Source organism: Aethalodelphis obliquidens, unplaced genomic scaffold, assembly GCF_003676395.1.
Source record: "Aethalodelphis obliquidens isolate GAN/ISIS:26980383/991018 unplaced genomic scaffold, ASM367639v1 scaffold20, whole genome shotgun sequence".
Classification (NCBI taxonomy): domain Eukaryota; kingdom Metazoa; phylum Chordata; class Mammalia; order Artiodactyla; family Delphinidae; genus Aethalodelphis; species Aethalodelphis obliquidens.
In genome coordinates, this window is record NW_020837964.1 from 27,588,589 (window position 1) to 27,607,444 (window position 18,856).

At 51.0% G+C, this 18,856-nt stretch overlaps 2 protein-coding genes and 1 long non-coding RNA gene across 12 annotated transcripts in view; 2 read left to right on the forward strand and 1 right to left on the reverse strand.

The window, feature by feature from the left end:
- Positions 1-3,667, forward strand: part of PSME3IP1 (proteasome activator subunit 3 interacting protein 1) — a 41,989-nt gene extending 38,322 nt beyond the window's left edge. For all 8 annotated transcript variants that reach the window (XM_027119836.1, XM_027119842.1, XM_027119839.1 and 5 more), the window contains one exon: positions 2,883-3,667. In XM_027119836.1, coding sequence (XP_026975637.1) covers positions 2,883-3,100 — 218 coding nt within the window. In that variant the 3' untranslated portion in view covers positions 3,101-3,667. The remainder of the gene's footprint in view (positions 1-2,882) is intronic.
- Positions 3,668-7,353: 3,686 nt separating this feature from the next.
- Positions 7,354-16,167, forward strand: LOC113627295 (uncharacterized). 3 transcript variants are annotated; one of them, XR_003435498.1, is made up of 4 exons: positions 7,354-7,625; positions 8,119-8,354; positions 13,800-13,914; positions 15,781-16,167. It is a non-coding gene; the product is annotated as an uncharacterized LOC113627295 (long non-coding RNA). The 3 variants fall into 3 exon arrangements; XR_003435497.1 differs by having other exon boundaries at positions 7,354-8,354; XR_003435499.1 differs by lacking the exon at positions 15,781-16,167 and adding an exon at positions 15,465-15,755 and having other exon boundaries at positions 7,354-8,354.
- The window catches only part of CPNE2 (copine 2), a 51,845-nt gene continuing 42,321 nt past the window's right edge, over positions 9,333-18,856 (reverse strand). Inside the window, exons 14-16 of the mRNA XM_027119847.1 lie at positions 18,613-18,746; positions 11,279-11,515; positions 9,333-9,924 (exon numbers count right to left, since the gene is read on the reverse strand). Coding sequence (XP_026975648.1) covers positions 9,817-9,924; positions 11,279-11,515; positions 18,613-18,746 — 479 coding nt within the window. The 3' untranslated portion in view covers positions 9,333-9,816. The remainder of the gene's footprint in view (positions 9,925-11,278; positions 11,516-18,612; positions 18,747-18,856) is intronic.

An 18,856-nucleotide genomic window follows, 5' to 3' on the forward strand; every position in this document is an offset into this window, starting at 1 on the left:
TGCGCCACCATGGAAGCCCCATCATCATTATTTTAATTAACATACTCTTCTGTTCATTGCTTACTTACCTTAGGAATCATAGCATACCTGTGCATAAAGAGCGTCTTCATTCCTTTTTAAGGCTGTGTAGTAATCCATTGTATGGTTGTACCATAGTATATTTATTTTGTTTTTTATTGATGAACATTTAGATTGTTTCCATTCTTTCTCTATTATGATGTTTCATTAAATAACCCTGTACATGGATCATTGTTCACATTTGTAATATGTCAGGTTAAATACTTAGAAGGAGAATTATTGAGTCAGATATACATTTGTAACTTAGAAAAATATTGCCAAATTTGCCTCCTACACTGGAAGGCAAAGTCTTAACCACTGGACTGCCAGGGAAGTCCCAGTTAACTGCTTTTGGAATGAAATTTGTTTGAGTTGCAATCTCTTTTCTTTCTTGAAACTTCCTAGATAATTGGGAGATTTGGTCCTTTTGCTTAAACTGTGCTAATGCTCCTGTTGTCCAGATTCCTTGGGTTACATTTCTGTGGCTGGCTTCCATCCTTCCCTTAGGCCGGCTCTAGTCCTCCAGAGGTACTCAGAACTTGATCTTTCTTTTCTAAGATAGACCCTAAAATTCAATTCACCCTTGAAGTACTTAATAAAAGGACACATTTCACTGAGTAACTTCACATAAATTACTTTTCCGAGTAACTGATTCATACCCTTATGATATCGGTTTTTTTTGTTTTTTTTTTAAACAACCCGATTTTTCTCACAGAATACTGAAAGTATCCTTGTATGTGTGAAAATAGTAATACAATGAATGTTCAGGTAAATGAATGGTTTTTAATTTGATGTTATGTCCCAAATTTTCACATTTCCCCCACCCCCACTCCCACCCCTAAAATTTAGCCATTTGCAGTGAAACTCTGTTATGCATTTTCCTGCATTCTCACACATTGTGAATGTTGGCCTGCTCTGTGCCAGGCCGTCTGCTCTATGCCCAGGGGATGGGATAGAGAAGGAGCCCTTGTCCTCCAGAGACTTATAGTCTGAGGAGAATATGGATAAGGAGAAGATAGCCATTAGGACTGTCAGTCTTCTACAGCCTTCCTGGCTATAATACAGGGATTACAGAGGTAAGAGGGGCTGGTCCTTCTGAATTGAATGTCCTAGGATACTCTTTGAATTGTGGCATTTGGCTTTCTTAACAGTTGTCTAAATAGGTAGTTATATGTACCTAATAGTAAATTGAAAAGGGACACAAGAGTGTGGAATAAAAAGTTAAGTTTTCCCTGGTCCTCAGCCACTCAGTTGCTCTCCCCAGAGCAGCCACTGTTACCAGTTTTTAATGTGTTTTTTCATACATTATCATGCATATTTAATGTCCCCCCCCAGATTATAACTTGTACTCACCCTTGCCTTTTTCATTTAACACATGGTATCTTAGAGATCATTCAATACCATTACACACAGAGATGCTTTATTCTTCTTAATGGCTGAATACTAGTCCATTACACTGGTCCTCTATTAATGAACCTTTTGGTTTCTACTGTCAACAGTGCTGCATGAACATCATTTAAGTGTGAAGGACTTAGCCGAATTATCCTACGTTCCCTCAGCAACATATATAGATGCCTACTCCTCCTTATATTGTTTATTCTTCTATGTTTAAAAGTCATTTGTTTCTTTTTCTGTGAACTGTTCGTGTCTTCTGTCTACTTTTCTGTTCAGTTGTTGGTTTGTTATTGGTTTTGGAAGAACTCTTTATATCGTAAAGAAATTAGCTTTTGTGATACTTATTGTAAATATTTGCCTGTTTTCTTGTAGCCTTGTTACCTCTTGTAGCCTCTGCAATCATTGTGAGCTCTCACTTTCCTACATCTCCATGTTTTCACATTACTTATCTATAGCAGCTTCCTTCCCTTATTAGTACTTCCTGTATAAGCAAATGAACTATGTATACTGGCTGTTGGAGATCTCTCTTTGCTTCTCAGTGATATTTTTTGCTTACTCCTGATTTCATATACTTGGAACCATGTATCCTTTTCACATTTACATGAAGTGTTAGGGGTTTGTTAAGGCAAAACCCTAGAAGGTAATATGCTTGTCAGCCTGATACAGTGTTTGAACTCCAACCCTTACTCTGCGGTGAGCTCTGGGATCATTTTAATACATTATCTTTTGATTCAAATTTAGTTTAATGTTTTCTACTCTAAGTGGCCTTTAACCTTAGCTGGGTTTTGGACCTCCCTCATCAGCAAAATGGGGGATATCTATATACCAGGTTGTTGTAGTGATTAAATGAGGCTGGAAACAGGGAAGAAAAAGGGGTGGAGGAGAGTTCTTAACTTTTCCTCTAACCTTCAAGTCCTGTGTTTTCTAGGTTGAGGCTTTCTGCATGGAGGTGCTGCTGTGACTCTGGGTTTCCTGGGGCAAAAAGAGCCCCAGCTACTTGGTGATATTCTGCATGGTCTTAAAATGTTCTCTGCTGTGGCTTCAGTTTTCTCAGTTGAAAACGAGGAACATTAATATGAGGATGGCAGGGCTTCCCTGATGGCACAGTGGTTGAGAGTCCGCCTGCCCATGCAGGGGACACGGGTTCGTGCCCCGGTCTGGGAAGATCCCACGTGCCCCGGAGCGGCTGGGCCCGTGAGCCATGGCCGCTAAGCCTGCGTGTCCGGAGCCTGTGCTCCACAACGGGAGAGGCCACAGCAGTGAGAGGCCCGCGTACCGCAAAAAAAAAAAAAAAAAAATGAGGATGGCGATAGTGTTGACTACATAGGGTTGTTTTGAGGCTTCCAACATAAAGCCCTCTACACATGGAAAGCACACCATCACCTTTGGAAAAGGGTGATGAAGTAACAGTCCTGCCTCCTTTTTTGCAGAAGCCCCTTCCTGCGTGTCTCTTGGAAGCACATCTCTGAGTGGTCCCTCCATCCACTGCCCCTCCGCTGCCGTCTGTATCGGCATCCTCCCAGGTTTGGGTGCCTACTCTGGGAGCAGCGACTCTGAGTCCAGCTCAGACAGCGAAGGCACCATCAACGCCACTGGCAAGATCGTCTCCTCCATCTTCCGAACCAACACCTTCCTCGAGGCCCCCTAGTTCCTCTGTTCTTACCGCAGGGAGCTCCTCCCCAAGAATAGACTGGACAGTTTATTCTGCCTACAGGCATTACCTCCCACAGAAAAGTCCTTTGCCTGCTCCCTGTGCCCACCGTGACATTTTTAACCTCATCTAAAAATGTGCCAGAATCCACTTGTGGCCCGACTTGTGTTTGTTTTCTCTTTCTACTCCAGTATGGATGCCCAAACCTGTCCCACAGCCTCTGTCCTCACTGTTGTAGTAGGGCAGAGGTCAGGGCCCAGCAGAAATTCCACTAAGAATGCCCTGGGAAGATAGGTACCAAGCGGCTTGCAAAGGGTTTGGGTTCTGTTGCTTTCTTGTTTTTTGTTTCTTTTTTTTTTCCTTTCCCAACGCCACAAAGAAGCAAGGACAGTTATTGAACAGGTATCATTTAAAACATTCTATTCTAGACGAAGGCGCCGTTTGACTATACTGTGTTGTGGAGTGTGCAGGGGGGAGAGAAGGTCCCAGGTGATGGAATGGCGCACTGCCCTGGAACTAACCTATTCTTGATGTTGTGTGACTAAGTAAAGGTTCTAAACTACATCTGCAGGGGGTGTCACTTAACACTCATGGTTCATTGTGAAGTTTTCCCTTACCCTTGGCTATTCCATCTCCCTCCACCTAATCCCATTTAAGACTCTAAACCTTAGAGAAACAAACATAGGCCTTATTTTGTTGTAGCCAGAGATCAGAAGTGCTGGTAGGTGTGTGGATGAGGTGACTTATTTCTGGCAGCTCCTGGAATTCTAATATGGCAAGCCAGGGGGACCCACCTGCATATTCTGGCTCTAACCTGTTGAGGCCCCTCTCTGTTGGCTACATTTCTAGTTGTGGCCTCTAACTATGGAAGCTGTTTCTAGACTAAAGGTGCTACGCTTGTCCTTTCCTCTGCTTTGACCTGCTGCCCTTCCTGCTCTTCCCTTCCCATACAGAGCAGCCAAGACCCAGACATGCTGCTCCACCTCCATCCCCTAAAGGGAGGCAGGGAAGGGCAGGGGGAGACAAGGTGTGGAGGCCCTGAGGACAGAGGTAGGCCATGAGCTTTTAACAACAACAAAAAGCTGTAGGCTCCCCTGCTTCAGAAGAGTGAGCCTGTACGGTTCTTTCTTCCGCTGGGTTCCTATGTCAATTGTTTCTACTTCCTTGGGTGTGAGACGGAGAGGCACACACAGAATGTGTTGACACTGTGATGCTGGCAGGCAGAGAAGCTACTCAGTTTTAACGTGGGCACAGAGGCCCCTGGATCTCCTCCAAACCCACTCCTTTTCCCTCCCAAAGCAGTGACACTCTGGTGCCCGCTGGCAGATGGTGACTTCCCTTCACCCATAACCGATGGCTTGTGAATTCTTTTTCCTTTTCAGAGCTACTCTGTGCTAATTGTTCCTGACTGTCAGTACAGGCACATCAGCTCCATCCTTACAAACAAGACGTTGAGGTAAAACTGTGTAGGCACCTTCTGCTCCTCTGCTTCGTTGTTCTGCAATTGTGCTGTTGCTATTACAGCCCGTACCCAGAGCAATGTCAGATCATTTCAGGAGGCAGACCGAGGAACCAAAGTCACCATCTTTATGTGGTTTGACTTTTGGGTTTCTTTTGGCCGCACCATACAGCATGCGGGATCTTAGTTCCCTGACCCCAGGGATCGAACTCATGCCCCCTGCAGTGGGAGCGCAGAGTCTTAACAACCGGGCCGCCAGGGAAGTCGCTGGTTTGACTTTTAAGAGGCCATTACTATACCTCATTGCCTCTGTTGATGTTGGGAGAAGTTGACAAAGGGTTGCAGGGATTAAAAACCTATATTAATTTGAAAGCTAATAAACCTGTCAGAGAATAAGATCTTGCTTTTCTTATATGGGATCTTGTGCTCCCACCTCCGTCCCCATCTACTGTAACAGCTAGATTGTGTCAAGGAGGTTGAGACTCATCAGACTGAGATTTCTGCTCTTGGTATCTCAGAAAAAGTTGAGAATCACCAGTGATCATTTCATCTTTCACCGTACCTGTTAGCAGAGAGCCCTAGAGCTGAGGCACAGGTTCTGTAGAAACCATGAACAGCAAAGCAGGTCTCCCAGTGGAGGAAGTCTGGTCTCCCAGTAGAAGAAGTCACCTTGGAAAACATCTAGTGTAGACGGTGTGTTTCAAACCCAAAGAAGAATAGGAAAACCTGGGATGGAAGGAAACACTGCTTTAAATCACAAGATGCAGCTCTCCTGCCTTAATAGATAATTGGGATTTTATAACTAGGTAATAAGGGATAACAACAAGGTTTGGGGTGGTTTCTTAAAACCTGCTTGCGTTGTCCTGAGTGGTAGTCTTCTTACAACTTTGAACCATGTGAGGGAGAAAGCTTGTCTCTGAGGAATCCTATTGCCAGCTCTATCTGGATTATCTAGCTTGTGTCATACCACGGCCTCTCTCTCAAGCACTTCCTGCTAGCATCTACCTTTGGCCCTGTCACCCACCTGGGTGGGGAGGAAGGGAGCATGAAATCCACAGCATCTGTTTTTCCATCTATAAAAAGCAGGGAGGGCAATGTGACTGGACCCACAGAGCTGGCTGGTGACCTGTTTATGTCTGCCTTCCCTGGGCCCAGACCCAGGAGGAGAGAAAGCTGGCTTCTCAAACACAGAGTTGGGAAGGCATTCTAGACTTTTTCAGGAGCATTCTAGACTGAAAGCCCCTAACTAGGAGTGGTTTAGGCTAGTCTCTTGGGTCCTCATTTCTTTCTATCTCGTGGGTTCTTCCCTTCTGGCTACCTCTCAGGAATCTCAACTCGGTTCCCCCTTCTGTGGCTACACCACAGTGGCTATGAGCTTGGAGCCAGACATTTACTAGCTGGATCACTTGGGCAAAGTCCTTAACCTCTCCAGGCCTCTGTTTCCTCCTCAGTAGATAGGAATCAGGACACCAACTTCCTAGTGAGGGTGAAAGAGGATCTATAAGAGCTACTTGATGTGGTATCTGATGCTCAGAAAATGGTAACCATCCTCATTAGTACTGTTACCCTCAGCCTCCCCCATTTCTGGGTAGATCGTCTAGAGCTTCTGTGGTGTTTATGGCAGGTTTATCCATCCTACTGGCATTTCTCAGTTGCAGGTAGAACACTGACATGATGACGGGTTGGATCTGGTCATCAGAGCTCCAACCACCAGCTTCTGCTGTGTGCTTCCCTCTTAGCTAAATGTTAATTGCTCAGGCACACCCAGTTCCTTGGCTCGGGTGTCCTAACCGTGGGTATGTAGCTCAGCTGTCGTCTTAAGCCCCTCCAGAAAAACAAAAAGGAGAGAGAGCTCAGCGGCAGTGCACCATCACTTGGACTTGGATCTTTCTTGATTTCTTGGCGTGCCCAGCCCACTTACACGTAACAGTATGGAATGCAAGTTCTGCTTGGTGGGAGGCTAGATCTTGGCAACACTTTCATAGTGTTGAACACAAGAAGCCAGTTGCCCATTTATGCCTTAGTGATGCTGGCAAGGGCTGATATTTTGCTCCCTTACCTGCTGGAGCAATGGTTTAGGGAAAGAGGGAGCGTCATAGCACTAATAGGCAGAAGGTGGCCCAGCATCAGTTTCACAGAGCCGTGGGCAGCACAACCCAGAGACAACCTCCACTGTGAGCTTTAGCCATCAGCTGGGCATCTACCTCACTGTTTCAGACATGGTCATGCACATCATTATCCCTTATGTCGGTTTGTTTATCGGTGAGCATTTACTGAGGGCCCACTACGGACGAGCCAGGCACTGTTTGAGATGTTTGCAGACTGTAGTGTCTTTCATCCTGAAAAAAAGTCCTGTGAAACAGCCCTTCTCTACATTTTATAGAGGAAACCGAAATTCACAGTGATTCACTGACTTGCCCAAGGTCACACAGGTAAGTATCAGAACCAGAATTTTAATTTGAGCCTTTATTTCTAAGTCGGGTTTTCTGTGGTTTCAATGAAACTTTAAAACAAATGCCGGTGCCCACGCCTCAGTGGAGGTGATTCACGGGTAAAGGAGCCTTTTAGTCAGATTTCCAAGTTCACTTTTCTTCCTACTGTCCATGTGCAAGAACCAAATAGCAGCACCAAGGCTTGGTTTGTTTTTATTGAAATACAGTTGACATATAACGTTAGTTTCAGGTGTACAATGTAATTATTAAATAATTGTATATATTGTGAAATGATCCATCACCACACATAGTTACCAAAACATATTTTTCTTATGAAAATTTTTGAGATCTACTCAGCAACTTTCAAATATACAATCTGCTATTATTAACTATAGTCACCATGCTGCACATTACATCCCCAAGATTTAACTTATCTTGGTTTGTTTTTTAAGTGGTGGTTTGCCTGGTCAGGAGTTCAGGACATTCCTTTCCCTGGTGAACTCAAACCAGCTGGGAGTAGAAGGCTTGTTTGACTGATCCACCCAACCTCAGGCAGAGAAGGGGGAAGAAAGATGGCTGGGTCTGCTCCCTCATGCAGCTGTGAAGTGGGGGCTGCCGGCACCACACTGAGGTAGGTGGTCCATAGGAGTTGGAGCATTTATGATGGGCCCTGATACAAGGCAGGGAGTCTACCTTAACCCGGCCCAGTAGACGTCAGTCTCCATAGCTTCACCAATCTGGTAAATTATTCCCATGGGGGGGTGTAAGGGAGAGGTCTGCATCAGGTGTCGCCCCAATACACCCATCCCCTGAGGGGCTAAGGAGGGGATGTGGGGCTGGGAGGAGAAGGCTGTTCCACTATAGAGGCCTCTGGTCGATCAGAACTTGACAGATTCCCCCAGGCTGGATACAAACTTCCCTGGATCTGACATCCAGCTAGACACTTCAGCTACGAAACGGGAGGGTAAAGGAAGCAGTCACGTGTTATTTCAACCATCATGCAGTCTTGCAGCTATCCTGAGCAAGGGCTGGGTGTGAACCAGAGGAGGCAGACGCGCTGGTCCTGGGTTTCTACCCACAGTGCCAAGCTGGCCTCTGGGCTTCTGTGCTGTGATTTCCCAAAGGTCCCTGAGGAAATCACGGCTCCCTGCAGTCCTGCAGCCCTCTCAGGAGAAGTGAAGGTGTCCCTCGAGGATATTTCAGCTGGCTTTTGGTGGCCACGGAATCAGAAGAGGATTGGAAGCCTAGGATACAGATGTCCCTCGCTTGCTCCCACCAGATAAACACCGACTCCTGAGCTTACCAGGCACCTGGAGCTAGGAACTTCCCTGGCGCACCAGCCAGGTCTAGCAGACCACTGGTAAGAATTGCTGACCTGGGAGAGTAGGTCGAGATGTCTGACTGCCCAGTTTCATTGGAGGGGAAGGACAAAGTCAGCAGCAGGTTGAGCAGAAGACTCCCCCATAGTCACGGGAAGACATTCAGTGCAGTGGAACAAGTGTGGGCTCTGTGGAGTTGGCCAGACATGGAGCTGAGTTCTGGCTCTGCCTCTAATAGATTCAGTTAGCCTCTCTGCTTGTTTCCTCATCTCTGAAATGGTCACAGGCAGGGGCTGGTGGAAAGGTTAAAGATTATGCCTGTAATGTGCTTATTAATATGAATGTGAGTTGTTGGTTGCACATGAGCCTGTGGCAAAGGGGCTGACTGGAGCTCTAAGGAGGAAGTAGATAAAAGAGAAAGATGTGTTCTTTGGAGGAGAGAAGGGAACAGGCCAGACGGCTGGGGTTTCAGAGATGCGTCACCTAGCTGGTTTCGTGAGGTTGGGCCCAAGCCCAGGGTGGGGTGTGTGATAGAAACCAACGGCTGCTGCAGCAGGGACAGAAGCAGCCCTGTTTAGCATCCTAAAGCCAAAGAGGCTTTCACATGCTGCAGACCACAGGGTGTACTCCAGTGCCTGAGAGACCTACAGGAGGAGCACATGGGTGGCAGCGACTGCCACTGCTGTGGTGGAGTGGGGTACATAAGACAGCGTGGACCACGAGGAAGAAGGGTGGGGCACCGTGTGCTGTTGGCTGGGCCAGCATGGGCTCTGCTGGGGCCTAGAAGGCTGGGGAGGGACCGTGCATTTCATTGCCCCACAGATATTTATTGAGCAAGTATGATGTGCCAAATTCTGTGCCAGTTTAACAGCTGCATTACTGTTTGTGTGGAATGCATGTCCCCAAGTAGAAGTGATTATACCAATTTCACAGGCTTGCTGGGGGGAAGGGGTTTTCATGTTTCCTTTCCCAGATCAGTGAGCCCATCAGGTCCCAGCTGAGGAAGGAGCTGACACAGGGACATCTGAAACTCCTTTATTACCCTGAGTATAACAAGTAGAACACGATCACGGTATTAAAAAACAGAGTAGGAATTAGGTGCAGGCTACCACACAGCATGCACCAGGGGGACACATTCCTTTGAGTCTGCAGCTAGTTACTTGGAAAAAGCCAGTTATGATTGTAAAAATTTTATTCTCTTTAATAACAATTCCACTAAAATTATACAAAGTACATTCAATACTTAAGAGTGGCAAGGGTGGGGAGAGGAGGAGAGGAAGCCGGTTTGGCCTGGAAGTATCATCAATCGACTCCAATAAAGGAAGCCCAGCTGGGCTGCAGGAAGTTGGGGGTGTGGAGGTCCAGTTGTAGAAAATAAAAATGTGGATCAGTTTAAAAGAAAAAAAAAAAAAGGCCACCCACAAGGAAGCAGGGTGAGCGTGCATGTTCCTGGGGAGGGTGGGAGGCCCAGCCGGCATGCTGCTGCTGGGTGGGGGCTGGCACTCAGGCAGGCTCCGAGTTGGTGGGGGGCAGATTTTTATGCTTGAAATACTGAACAACTTGTTGGGGCAGCTCTGCCAGCACAGCTTTCGCCAAGGTCTCTTTTGCCGCCTGCAGGGTAGGGTGGAGAGAGGAGAGAGAAAGGATCATTGGATGAAGTGGTGAGGGGCACCATGCCCAGGGAGCTGGTATAGAAGGTGTCCCTGGAGGACAAAACCAGAGCAGAGGACCAGAGCTGTCTAAAACTAGCGTTCCTCAGCCCAGCCCAGGCCTGAAATCCCACCCTTAGCAGTGCTCTCCTTCACATTAAGTGCAGCTCTTACCTGAGCACTCGAGGTGCCTAGGAGTAACGTTTCAGGATGAATCTGTCTATGGGAGGCTTTTGGGGGAAAGAGATGGTGGAGGTGAGCTGCACGGCCTACTCATCCGGCAAACATTTCCTGAGCACCTTCTTGGCTGGTATTAAGGGGTTGTGACTATCTGATTCACTGCTCGGCACCCAGTCACAGGCTGGGCACACCAGGAGCTCGTTCAGTGTCCATGCAGTGCCTGGGTGGCCAACACCCAGCATTTGTCCTCAGGAAGCTCACGTTCGAGAGGAAGGAACTGAACTAGCTCAGGCAAACCCAGAGGGTACTGGGCAGAGATGTGAGCACCAGTGGTTACAAATCAGAGTGGCCAGTTCTTGCTGGGACTGGCTCCCAGGACCTGAGCCACAGCACCCTGAGGCTTACAGCTGAGGCAGCCGAGGCCAGGAGGAAAGGTCACGGACTTGCCTGAGGCTATACAGTGTGCCTCTGGTCAAATGAAAGCTAGGCGCCAGGCTGGCATCTGACAGACTGATCCCTCTGGGGCTGCCTGCGGGCCCAGCTGCAAGGACAGCAACCAGGGAGCTAATGCCAGCCTCCTTGTAAGCAGACCTGGGTCACCTGCAGATAGGACCAGAGCCACCTCCAGGAGCAAGGGAGGCCACCAGTTCCTCCTAGAGCGGCCCTCAGGGAGAGGAGGCCATCCTAAGATGGGCCCTGTTTTCCACCTGAAGAGAGGCGGCTGGCGAGGTTTGATTTCCTGGAAAGCCCCTCACGCCTCTGGGCCTTACTCTCATCTCTTTCTACTGGAGTGCTTTCCCCCGCATGGATGACGCCGACTTCTGATTCAGGTTTAGAGGGCAGGTCCTCCGGGAACCCCTGTCCTGGAGCCCCAGTCTGGACTGGGCACTACTCCCTTGAGTTCTGTCAGCTTGCTGAAGCAAGTGCTCATGCAACTGTCATATGGCCTCACCTGGGGGCAGGGCCTTGCATGGTGCCAGGCAGGTAGTAGGCTCTCAGGAGGTACGTAGTCAACAGAGCTGAGGGTAGAGGAGCCTAGGATCGGGCAGACAATCCCAGCGCCTTCATTCTGGATTATTAACTATGGTTGCTGGGGTCCTGTAACCGCCTCCTCCCCAGCCCGGGCCCACACTCACGTTGCGGAATTCTCGAAAGGGCACGAACTGCACGATATCGCGAGCTGCCTCCTCCCCTGTGTGGGAGCGCAGCGTGCGGTTGTCCCCGTCCAGGAACTCCATGGCAGCGAAGTCGGCGTTACCCACGCCCACGATGATGATGGACATGGGCAGCTTGGAGGCCTGCACCACGGCGTGCCGCGTCTCCTCCATGTCGCTGATGACACCGTCCGTGATGATAAGGAGGATGAAGTATTGCTGTGGAGGGGGTCAACAGGCGCTCAGCACAGCCCTCGGCCCCTGGCCACCCTTCCCCTCCGTCCTTTCCCAATCTCCCCAAACCCTCTGACCCCTGGGAGGAAGGTGGCTCGTCTCCCCGAGCTGTTGCTGAACCCTAGCCACCTCCCTAGGCAGCCACCTCTCAGTGCTTGGGCCCTGTAGGCCTCTCCTCCGTCACAGCTGGAAGCACAAACTGCTCTCTTCCTCCTGCCCTGTGTAATGTCAGACTCCCCAGCTTGGGGGTTTGAGAGCCCCAGACTCCAGGCCTGGCTCTGACAGTGGCTACACCGTGGGACTCTGGGCAACTGACTCAACTCGCCGTGCCTCAGTTCCTTCGTCTGCAAAGTGGGAATTCCTGCACCTCTCAGAGAGACCACGCTGGCTCGGTAATCGACAGCTGCATCTGTGGCAGAGTGAGGCCCGCGGCTGGTGAGGAATATGCATTCTGGCTTGTGGACTCTGGGAGCAGCCTCCCCTTCTCTGCTCCACCTTCACGTGAACACCTGTGATGCTGCTCGTTCCCCATTACCACAGCCGGCCTCAGAGACCCCTTGCAGGAGCTAAGCAGATCATCTAGGTCAGTGCTTCTGGGATTGTGGGACTCTGCTGGCAACAAGCAGACCTGGAGGCACACCCCAGACACAGCATCAGTCACAGTGGAAAGGGTATTGGTTTGTTTTTTTTTTTAAAGAAGATGTTGGGGCTAGGAGTTTATTTACTTATTTATTTTTGCTGTGTTGGGTCTTCGTTTCTGTGCGAGAGCTTTCTCTAGTTGCAGCGAGCAGGGGCCACTCTTCATCGCGGTGCGCGGGCCTCTCACTGTCGCGGCCTCTCTTGTTGCAGAGCACAGGCTCCAGATGCGCAAGTTCAGTAATTGTGGCTCACGGGCCCAGCTGCTCCATGGCATGTGGGGTCTTCCCGGACCAGGGCTCGAACCCGTGTCCCCTGCATTAGCAGGCAGATTCTCAAACACTACGCCACCAGGGAAGCCCAGGGTATTGGTTTTGCAGTGGTCTTTGAATTCTACAAACTGCACCCAGGAGGCAGTCTCAGTTTGGTGCTTATGTGTCCCTCTTGCTAACCTTCCTTATTAAAAAAAGAGAGAAAAGGCAGGAAGCTCAGAGCTCCAGGGACAGCAGTCTCTAGGTAGACTTTGACACCACTCTGCAGCCTGGTGTATTTATTTTTACTGTTACTCTCTATGGCAAGTGGTAAGTAACTTTTCCCTTAGAGTGGGTTATAGTTTCTTTATAAAATTATTTACATGAAAAAAATATGAATAATTAGTGTAGGTGACAGGTGGCCATAGCATAGACTGGAGGTGGGAAGTGAGTGAATGAAGTTCAGGAAATCTCACTGGATGATCTCACTGGAAGCCCCAGCATTCCTAGCTGCCTAAGACCTCATTTTCAACTCGGCTCTGTGCTTAGCATCCTCTGGCCCCTTTTGGGGAACTCAGTTTTTAAGTTTTAAGATGAACAGAAAAGCCCTTGTGGCCCTAATGTTCTCTGTTTGGGGCTTCTGCCTTCTCTTCTGACCCTTCTGATTCTCAGGAGAGGAAACGGGGACCCAGACTAGTCAAGGTCATGGAGCTAAAAAGGGCAGAACCAAGCTAGCCCCCAAGTCATCATTTGGCCACCTTCTCACCCAGCAAAGCCATTTGCTCCCTGGGAAACATACAGAGACCACATGTTCAGCCATCGAGGATGCCTAGCTCTCCTGCCTATCCCCCAAGCACAACCTGAAAGGAATGAACCATGTGGAGGTACGAATGCCACCATCCTAACCCCCAACCCTCGACAGCAGTAGTCCAACTCCTCCTGAACAGTACCTTTAAGAGGCCGAAAGCTTGGCTGGGGATGGATACCTGTTGCTATGGAGATGGCAGCCCGAATTCCTGTAGTGGAGGGCTGCTGCTGCCAGTCCCCATTCCTGGGGTTGAGGGGCACCTCATAAGCTCATCCAGACCCTTGTCCCCTCATAGCCCACCATCATTCTAGCCAGCACCCCTTCCTTAAGTGGCCCTCTAACCCCACTTCCATCCCACCAAAAATAGTCCATGGCAGTATTTCTGGGGCACCTAGGCTGGCAGGAGGGAAGAAGGCATTGAGAGGCCTAGCAATGAGGACAGAAAAGAATACTTGGCCTTGGGTGACAGGCCTCACCACTCGGGGTGGGACTGGTCTCCAAGCCCCCTCCAGCTCCGATGGCTGTCTCCCACCCTCCTCCCCACATGGCCCTCTTGGCTCTCCCTTTCCACCAGCCACGTGTCTACATTAGGAGACTTGGAGCATGCAGGCAGAGGCCTCCCTCACAGCCTTGGAGCCTTCTTCCCCACGGCCTGGGTTCCTGCAGAACAGTAGGCACCAACTGAAAAGGTGAGTCACGGTGGTGGTGACTACACATGCTCCGTGTCATCCTCACGCTGGGATTCTCCTTTTGGAGGTTGGGGAGGCAGGCTTAGGCTGAGAGAGGTTCAGTGACTTGCTCAAGGACTCACAGCCAGGAATGGCACAGCTGAGATTCAAGCCCAAGCCTTAACTCCAAAGTTAGGGCTCTTTCCACAATGGCAGCAGTGGCCAGTAGCTGTCTCTCCAATAGTGGGGCCTGGCAGGGAGAAGCGAAGTGCCACTGACAAGTCCTAGGCTTCATGCCCATCCCAGGCAAAAATGAGGTTGTCCAGTAGCCTCTAAGGTCTACTGCAACCCTAGGGGTCCATGATCCCATCCCCAAGACAGAGGGGAGGTGGCGGTGGGGGGGGGGCTGTGGAAGGGGAGAAAAGGGTGGAATCAGGCAGGAGGAGGTGGGAAGAGCCTCTGCTGTCCCCATGCATAGTCCTGGTCTACCCTACCCCAAGCTTTCCCACCTCCATGCCTTTCCTGGTTTACTTTCTTCTGCCTGGCGTACCCTCCCCAGCCACAGCTCCAAGACCTCTCTGAGCGTCTACTCCTCCATCCCGAGTGGATGTGAGGGCTCCCCCAAGCCCTGAGCTCTGCTTTCGCTGCCAGCGATTACCCCTTGGGGCAGGCTTCTCTGGATACTTCTCTCCCCCCATGCCCTTAGAGCTCCTCAGGGCAGCCCCTCCCCTCACACCTCTGCATCTCAGGGGCCTGGCACCCTGTGCGGGCTCCATAAACACAGTCAACTGCTGCCAGGTCGAACCCAAACCCCAAATTTCCAACACATTTCAAGGACAGAGTATCTCTAGCATTTACCCAAGAGGTTCTTCAGGCTTCTAGGGCTGTAAATAGCCACTTCCCCTAATGCATTTAACATGTGATTTGATTTATAAGAAACTGACTTGACCACAACAGTTTCAGGCAGAGTCCGGGGAAGCTGCACTCATCCCTAGCTTACTTCTGAGAAGTTGGCTGCTGAGGGCCTTGGGGAGTGGAGGGAAATTTCCAAGGTGCTGGCTGCTTCCCAGTTCCCCCTCCACTATGGCACCAGGTGCCTAGGTAGCCAACTATCAATGGGCCATGGATGGGAAGGCCCAAGTCACATGGGTCAGAGCAGAGGGAAGGATGAGGCCCCACAGTAGGAGTCCCCTGGTACCACCCAACCTCTTAATACCTTTCAGTGACTCCCCACTGCCCTTAAGAGAAAATCCAGATTCCTTACTGGCTTCAAAGGCATTTGTGGGAGCTGGCCTACCTTCTCAACCTCATCCACCCCCACCCACCCCTCTTATATCACACTCCTTCCCTTAGTTACACCACACACCATGCCTCCAAGCCTTTGCCTATGCTGTTCCCTCTGCCCGGGACACTCCACACATGCACACGCACACACATACACACCCTTTATGAGACTAACTCTTAAGCATCCTCCAAGTCTCAGCTTGGACATCACTTTTCCAGGAAGCCTGCCTTGAGCCCTCTGTCGGGTTAGATGCCACCTTCATAATCCTATAATTCTGTCATCACAGTTTTAATTGGCTGGCATCACAGCTGCTGTTCCTGGCCTGGCTCCCCACAAGACCACAGGTCCTGGAAGGGCAGAGGCTCTGGCTTGCGCATCATGGTCTCCCCAGTGCCGCAGAGAAACATACGCGGTAGAGATGAGCTGCGTGAATGAATGGGAGAACACAGGCCTGCCTAGAGAGATGCTTCCACCATCTGCTCTTGATTTCCTGTGCGTGGGTGTGCATGCATGCTCGTGTGTGGGGGACAGGGAGGATGAAGCCACACAAGCAGCTGTATGAAAGCATCAGGTAATGCACAAATTATTTCCTTTTGCCTTAGGCCTACATGGGCTCAGCATCACCAAATGCCGGCCCAAGAGGTGTCCTAAGAAGATTCATCCGCTCACGTTTATTAGGTGCTGTTGTGTGCCAGGCGCTGTGCTGAGCAATTTGGATGCTGAGCTGGTTGAATCCTTGCAATGCTTCTATTAGGCAGGTACTGTTCCATCATCCTCATTGTACAGGTGAGAAAACTGAAGTTCAGAGAGCTTAATAAGCAACCTGCTCTGGGTCACACAGGAAGTGCGGGAGCTGGGGTCTGAACCAGGTCGATGGGCCTCCAAACCTTGAGGCATCCCCACCTTCAGTGCACGGTGAGATGGACGGAGTAAAGGCAGGAGGTAGAGAATTATCTGTATCTTCTTGGACATCAGAGTAGAAGAGGCTAGTAGAGACCCCTGGCTCGCCTCCTGCAGCCCAGAGATGCTGGCCGAAAGTCACACAGCTGGGGTGGGTAACAGCGCTTCCCCAGTGTGAGGGAGCCAGGGAAGGCTGCCTCCTCAGGTTGGGAGGACCTGGTCATGACGAAAGCGGCTGGGGTACTGTGAGGATTAGGACTTGTTCACAGAAAGGGCCCAGTTCTTCCCTCTAGAGGGCCCTCAGCAGCTGTTCCCCAGAATGCAAAGACACCTTCCTGGTGGTCCCCAGGGCCCAAGCCCCTCCCCTAGGATCCAGCAGACACAGGCCCCTTCTCCCCAGGACCTCATCTCCTGCCCAGTCCTGCCCCTGCCTGGCAGGTGAAAGAGCCTGAGAGGAACACTGGCCTTCATTCCTGCTCCGCCCCTTTTTTTTCCCTTAAACAAGAATGCAGGCCTTTCTTCCATCCCTCTGAAAGCTGGTTCAGGCAGATAAGTCTGGGCGGGACAATGGCCTGGCTGGCTTAGGCATCCAAAGGGTGTGCAAGCTGAGGGGCTACCCCTCACTCTGCCTCCTCCATACAGCTCTAGCCCAGCACCCCAGGAATTTTAAAACACCACTCCCAGGTCCTCCCCACTTGTCCCAGTTCATAAAGGAAATAGGCTCAGGGCAGGAAGGGACTTGTCTCAGGCCCTCAGCTGCCATCACCAAGACCAGGACTAGAGCAAGTCACACTCCCTGAAGCAGAAACGACCAGGACCATCTTCAGTCTGACATCGTGCACTGACCTCCATCACTAGCATCTGCCATCCCCTCTGCCTGGGGGGCTCTTCCCAGAATGCTCTGCCACCTGTCCTTCCTCATCCTCAGGTCTCTTAGGGTGCCAGCTGTTGTGTTATCACATTTAATCCTAACACCACCTCCTTAAGGTAGGTCCTATTAGTATTCCTATGGTACAAACAAGGCTCAGAGAGGGTAAGTTTACCCAGGTCACCCAGTGAGGGATGGGCAGGGGCTGGATTCAAACCCTGGCAGGCTGACCCCAGGACCCCCTTTCCCACAGAACACGAGCGTCTGCCACAGCATGGGCCACCAAGTAGATGACGGACAACACTGTGGGGCTGAGAGGCCAACCAGGGAGACACCCAGTAGACAGAAACGTGGAGTATGTGAAGGAGATGTTGCCACCGTCATCAGAGTCCAGACGGGAATAAACAGAGAAGGCAGGAGATAGGTTTCAGGTGGGTGGGCAAGGAAGGCTGCAGGGAGGTGGCGTTTGAGGGACACTGAGGGATGGGACAGAGCAAGCCAGGGAGAGAGAAGAACCTCCAAGCAGAAGAGACGGCAGAACAAAGGATCTGCTGGGAGACAAGCTTGGTGTCTTTGAGGAATAGGAACAAGGTCAGTGGTGGAATGGTCACAAGTAAAAGAAGGGGTGTGGGGTTGCGGGAAGGAGAGGCCAGGAGGGGGTAGGATCTGATGTGCACAGTTAAAGGACCCTCTAGCAGGAGCATGGATAGGAGGGGCAAGAGGGGTGAGGGGACGGCCGTGGTGTCCAATGAGAGATGACAGTGGCCGTGGTAATCGGGAAGCGAGCGAGTTGAGGATAGTATTTTGGAGGCAGAGTGAAAAGGACAGTCAGGAAAGGACTTCAGCACTTGTGCAGCAACCCTTTCCTTCCAGGGGAGGAGGAAGCCCACACAGGGGCAGAGGCTGTGGCGGTGGCTCGGGGGCCTGGTCAGGTGGGAGTTGGACCCACGTCCCAGCCCGGGCTCCACCACCCTAGGGCCGGGTGCTGGGTTCCCAGACTTGGCTCAGCTCCTCGGGGCCGTAGCCCTGGGGCAGGGGCTGGTGGATGGCAGGCGAGGTGGGCAAGGTGACCCTTGGTGACTCCAGCACTGGGCCTGGAGCTAGGTGCAGGGAGAGGACCTGGGATGCAGCTGCCCAGGATGGCCGTTTGCCATATATTCCAGATGCCACACAGCAGCCCTGGCAGCCTCAGGCTTGAGCCTCGTCACTGAGCGCCGGACCCAGGCCAGACGGTTCCAAACCCTTCAGCGTGAGGTGGCGGCTGCTCTAATGGGAACTGGGTGGCCCAGAGGGTCAGCCTGAGGGCTGCAGGGACTACAGTCTCCGGGTTTCCCTCTGCCTGGAGGCACTTCCCATTAATCACAGCCCCTATTTCCTACTAAGCACCGAACGGATGGAATTGCTGTCTGTCCTGGAGTCTGTGCTCCAGGAATCCAGAACCAGTCAAGTTGAGCTGCTTTCAACCCCCTTCCCATCCCTGCTAGTAAACTAAGGTGGAGAGGCCGGGGCTCACCTAGGATTTTAGAACAAGGGGAGGCAGAACATCCAGCTCGCCAGCCAGCCCCACGGGTGGGTAGGGTAGGAAGGACAGACCTCCATCTGGCAGGGAAGGCCCAGCCTGTGCCAGCCCTATCCTGCACGTCCACGCCAGTGATCACCTACTCACCATGGCTGTCTGCTGCTGCGTGGCTTGGGCCGCAAACCGGGCCACGTGGTTGACGATAGGAGAGAAATTGGTGGGACCGTAGAAGCGGATGTGGGGCAGGCAAGCCGAATATGCCTGGGCGATGCCGTCCACGCCTGCCTCGGGGAGAAGACTCTGGATCAGCCAGGTCCTCCCTGACCCTGCACCCACTCTCATCCCAATTGCTGCCCACCCCAAATGCCCCCTGCCGTGGCCAGTCTGGGCC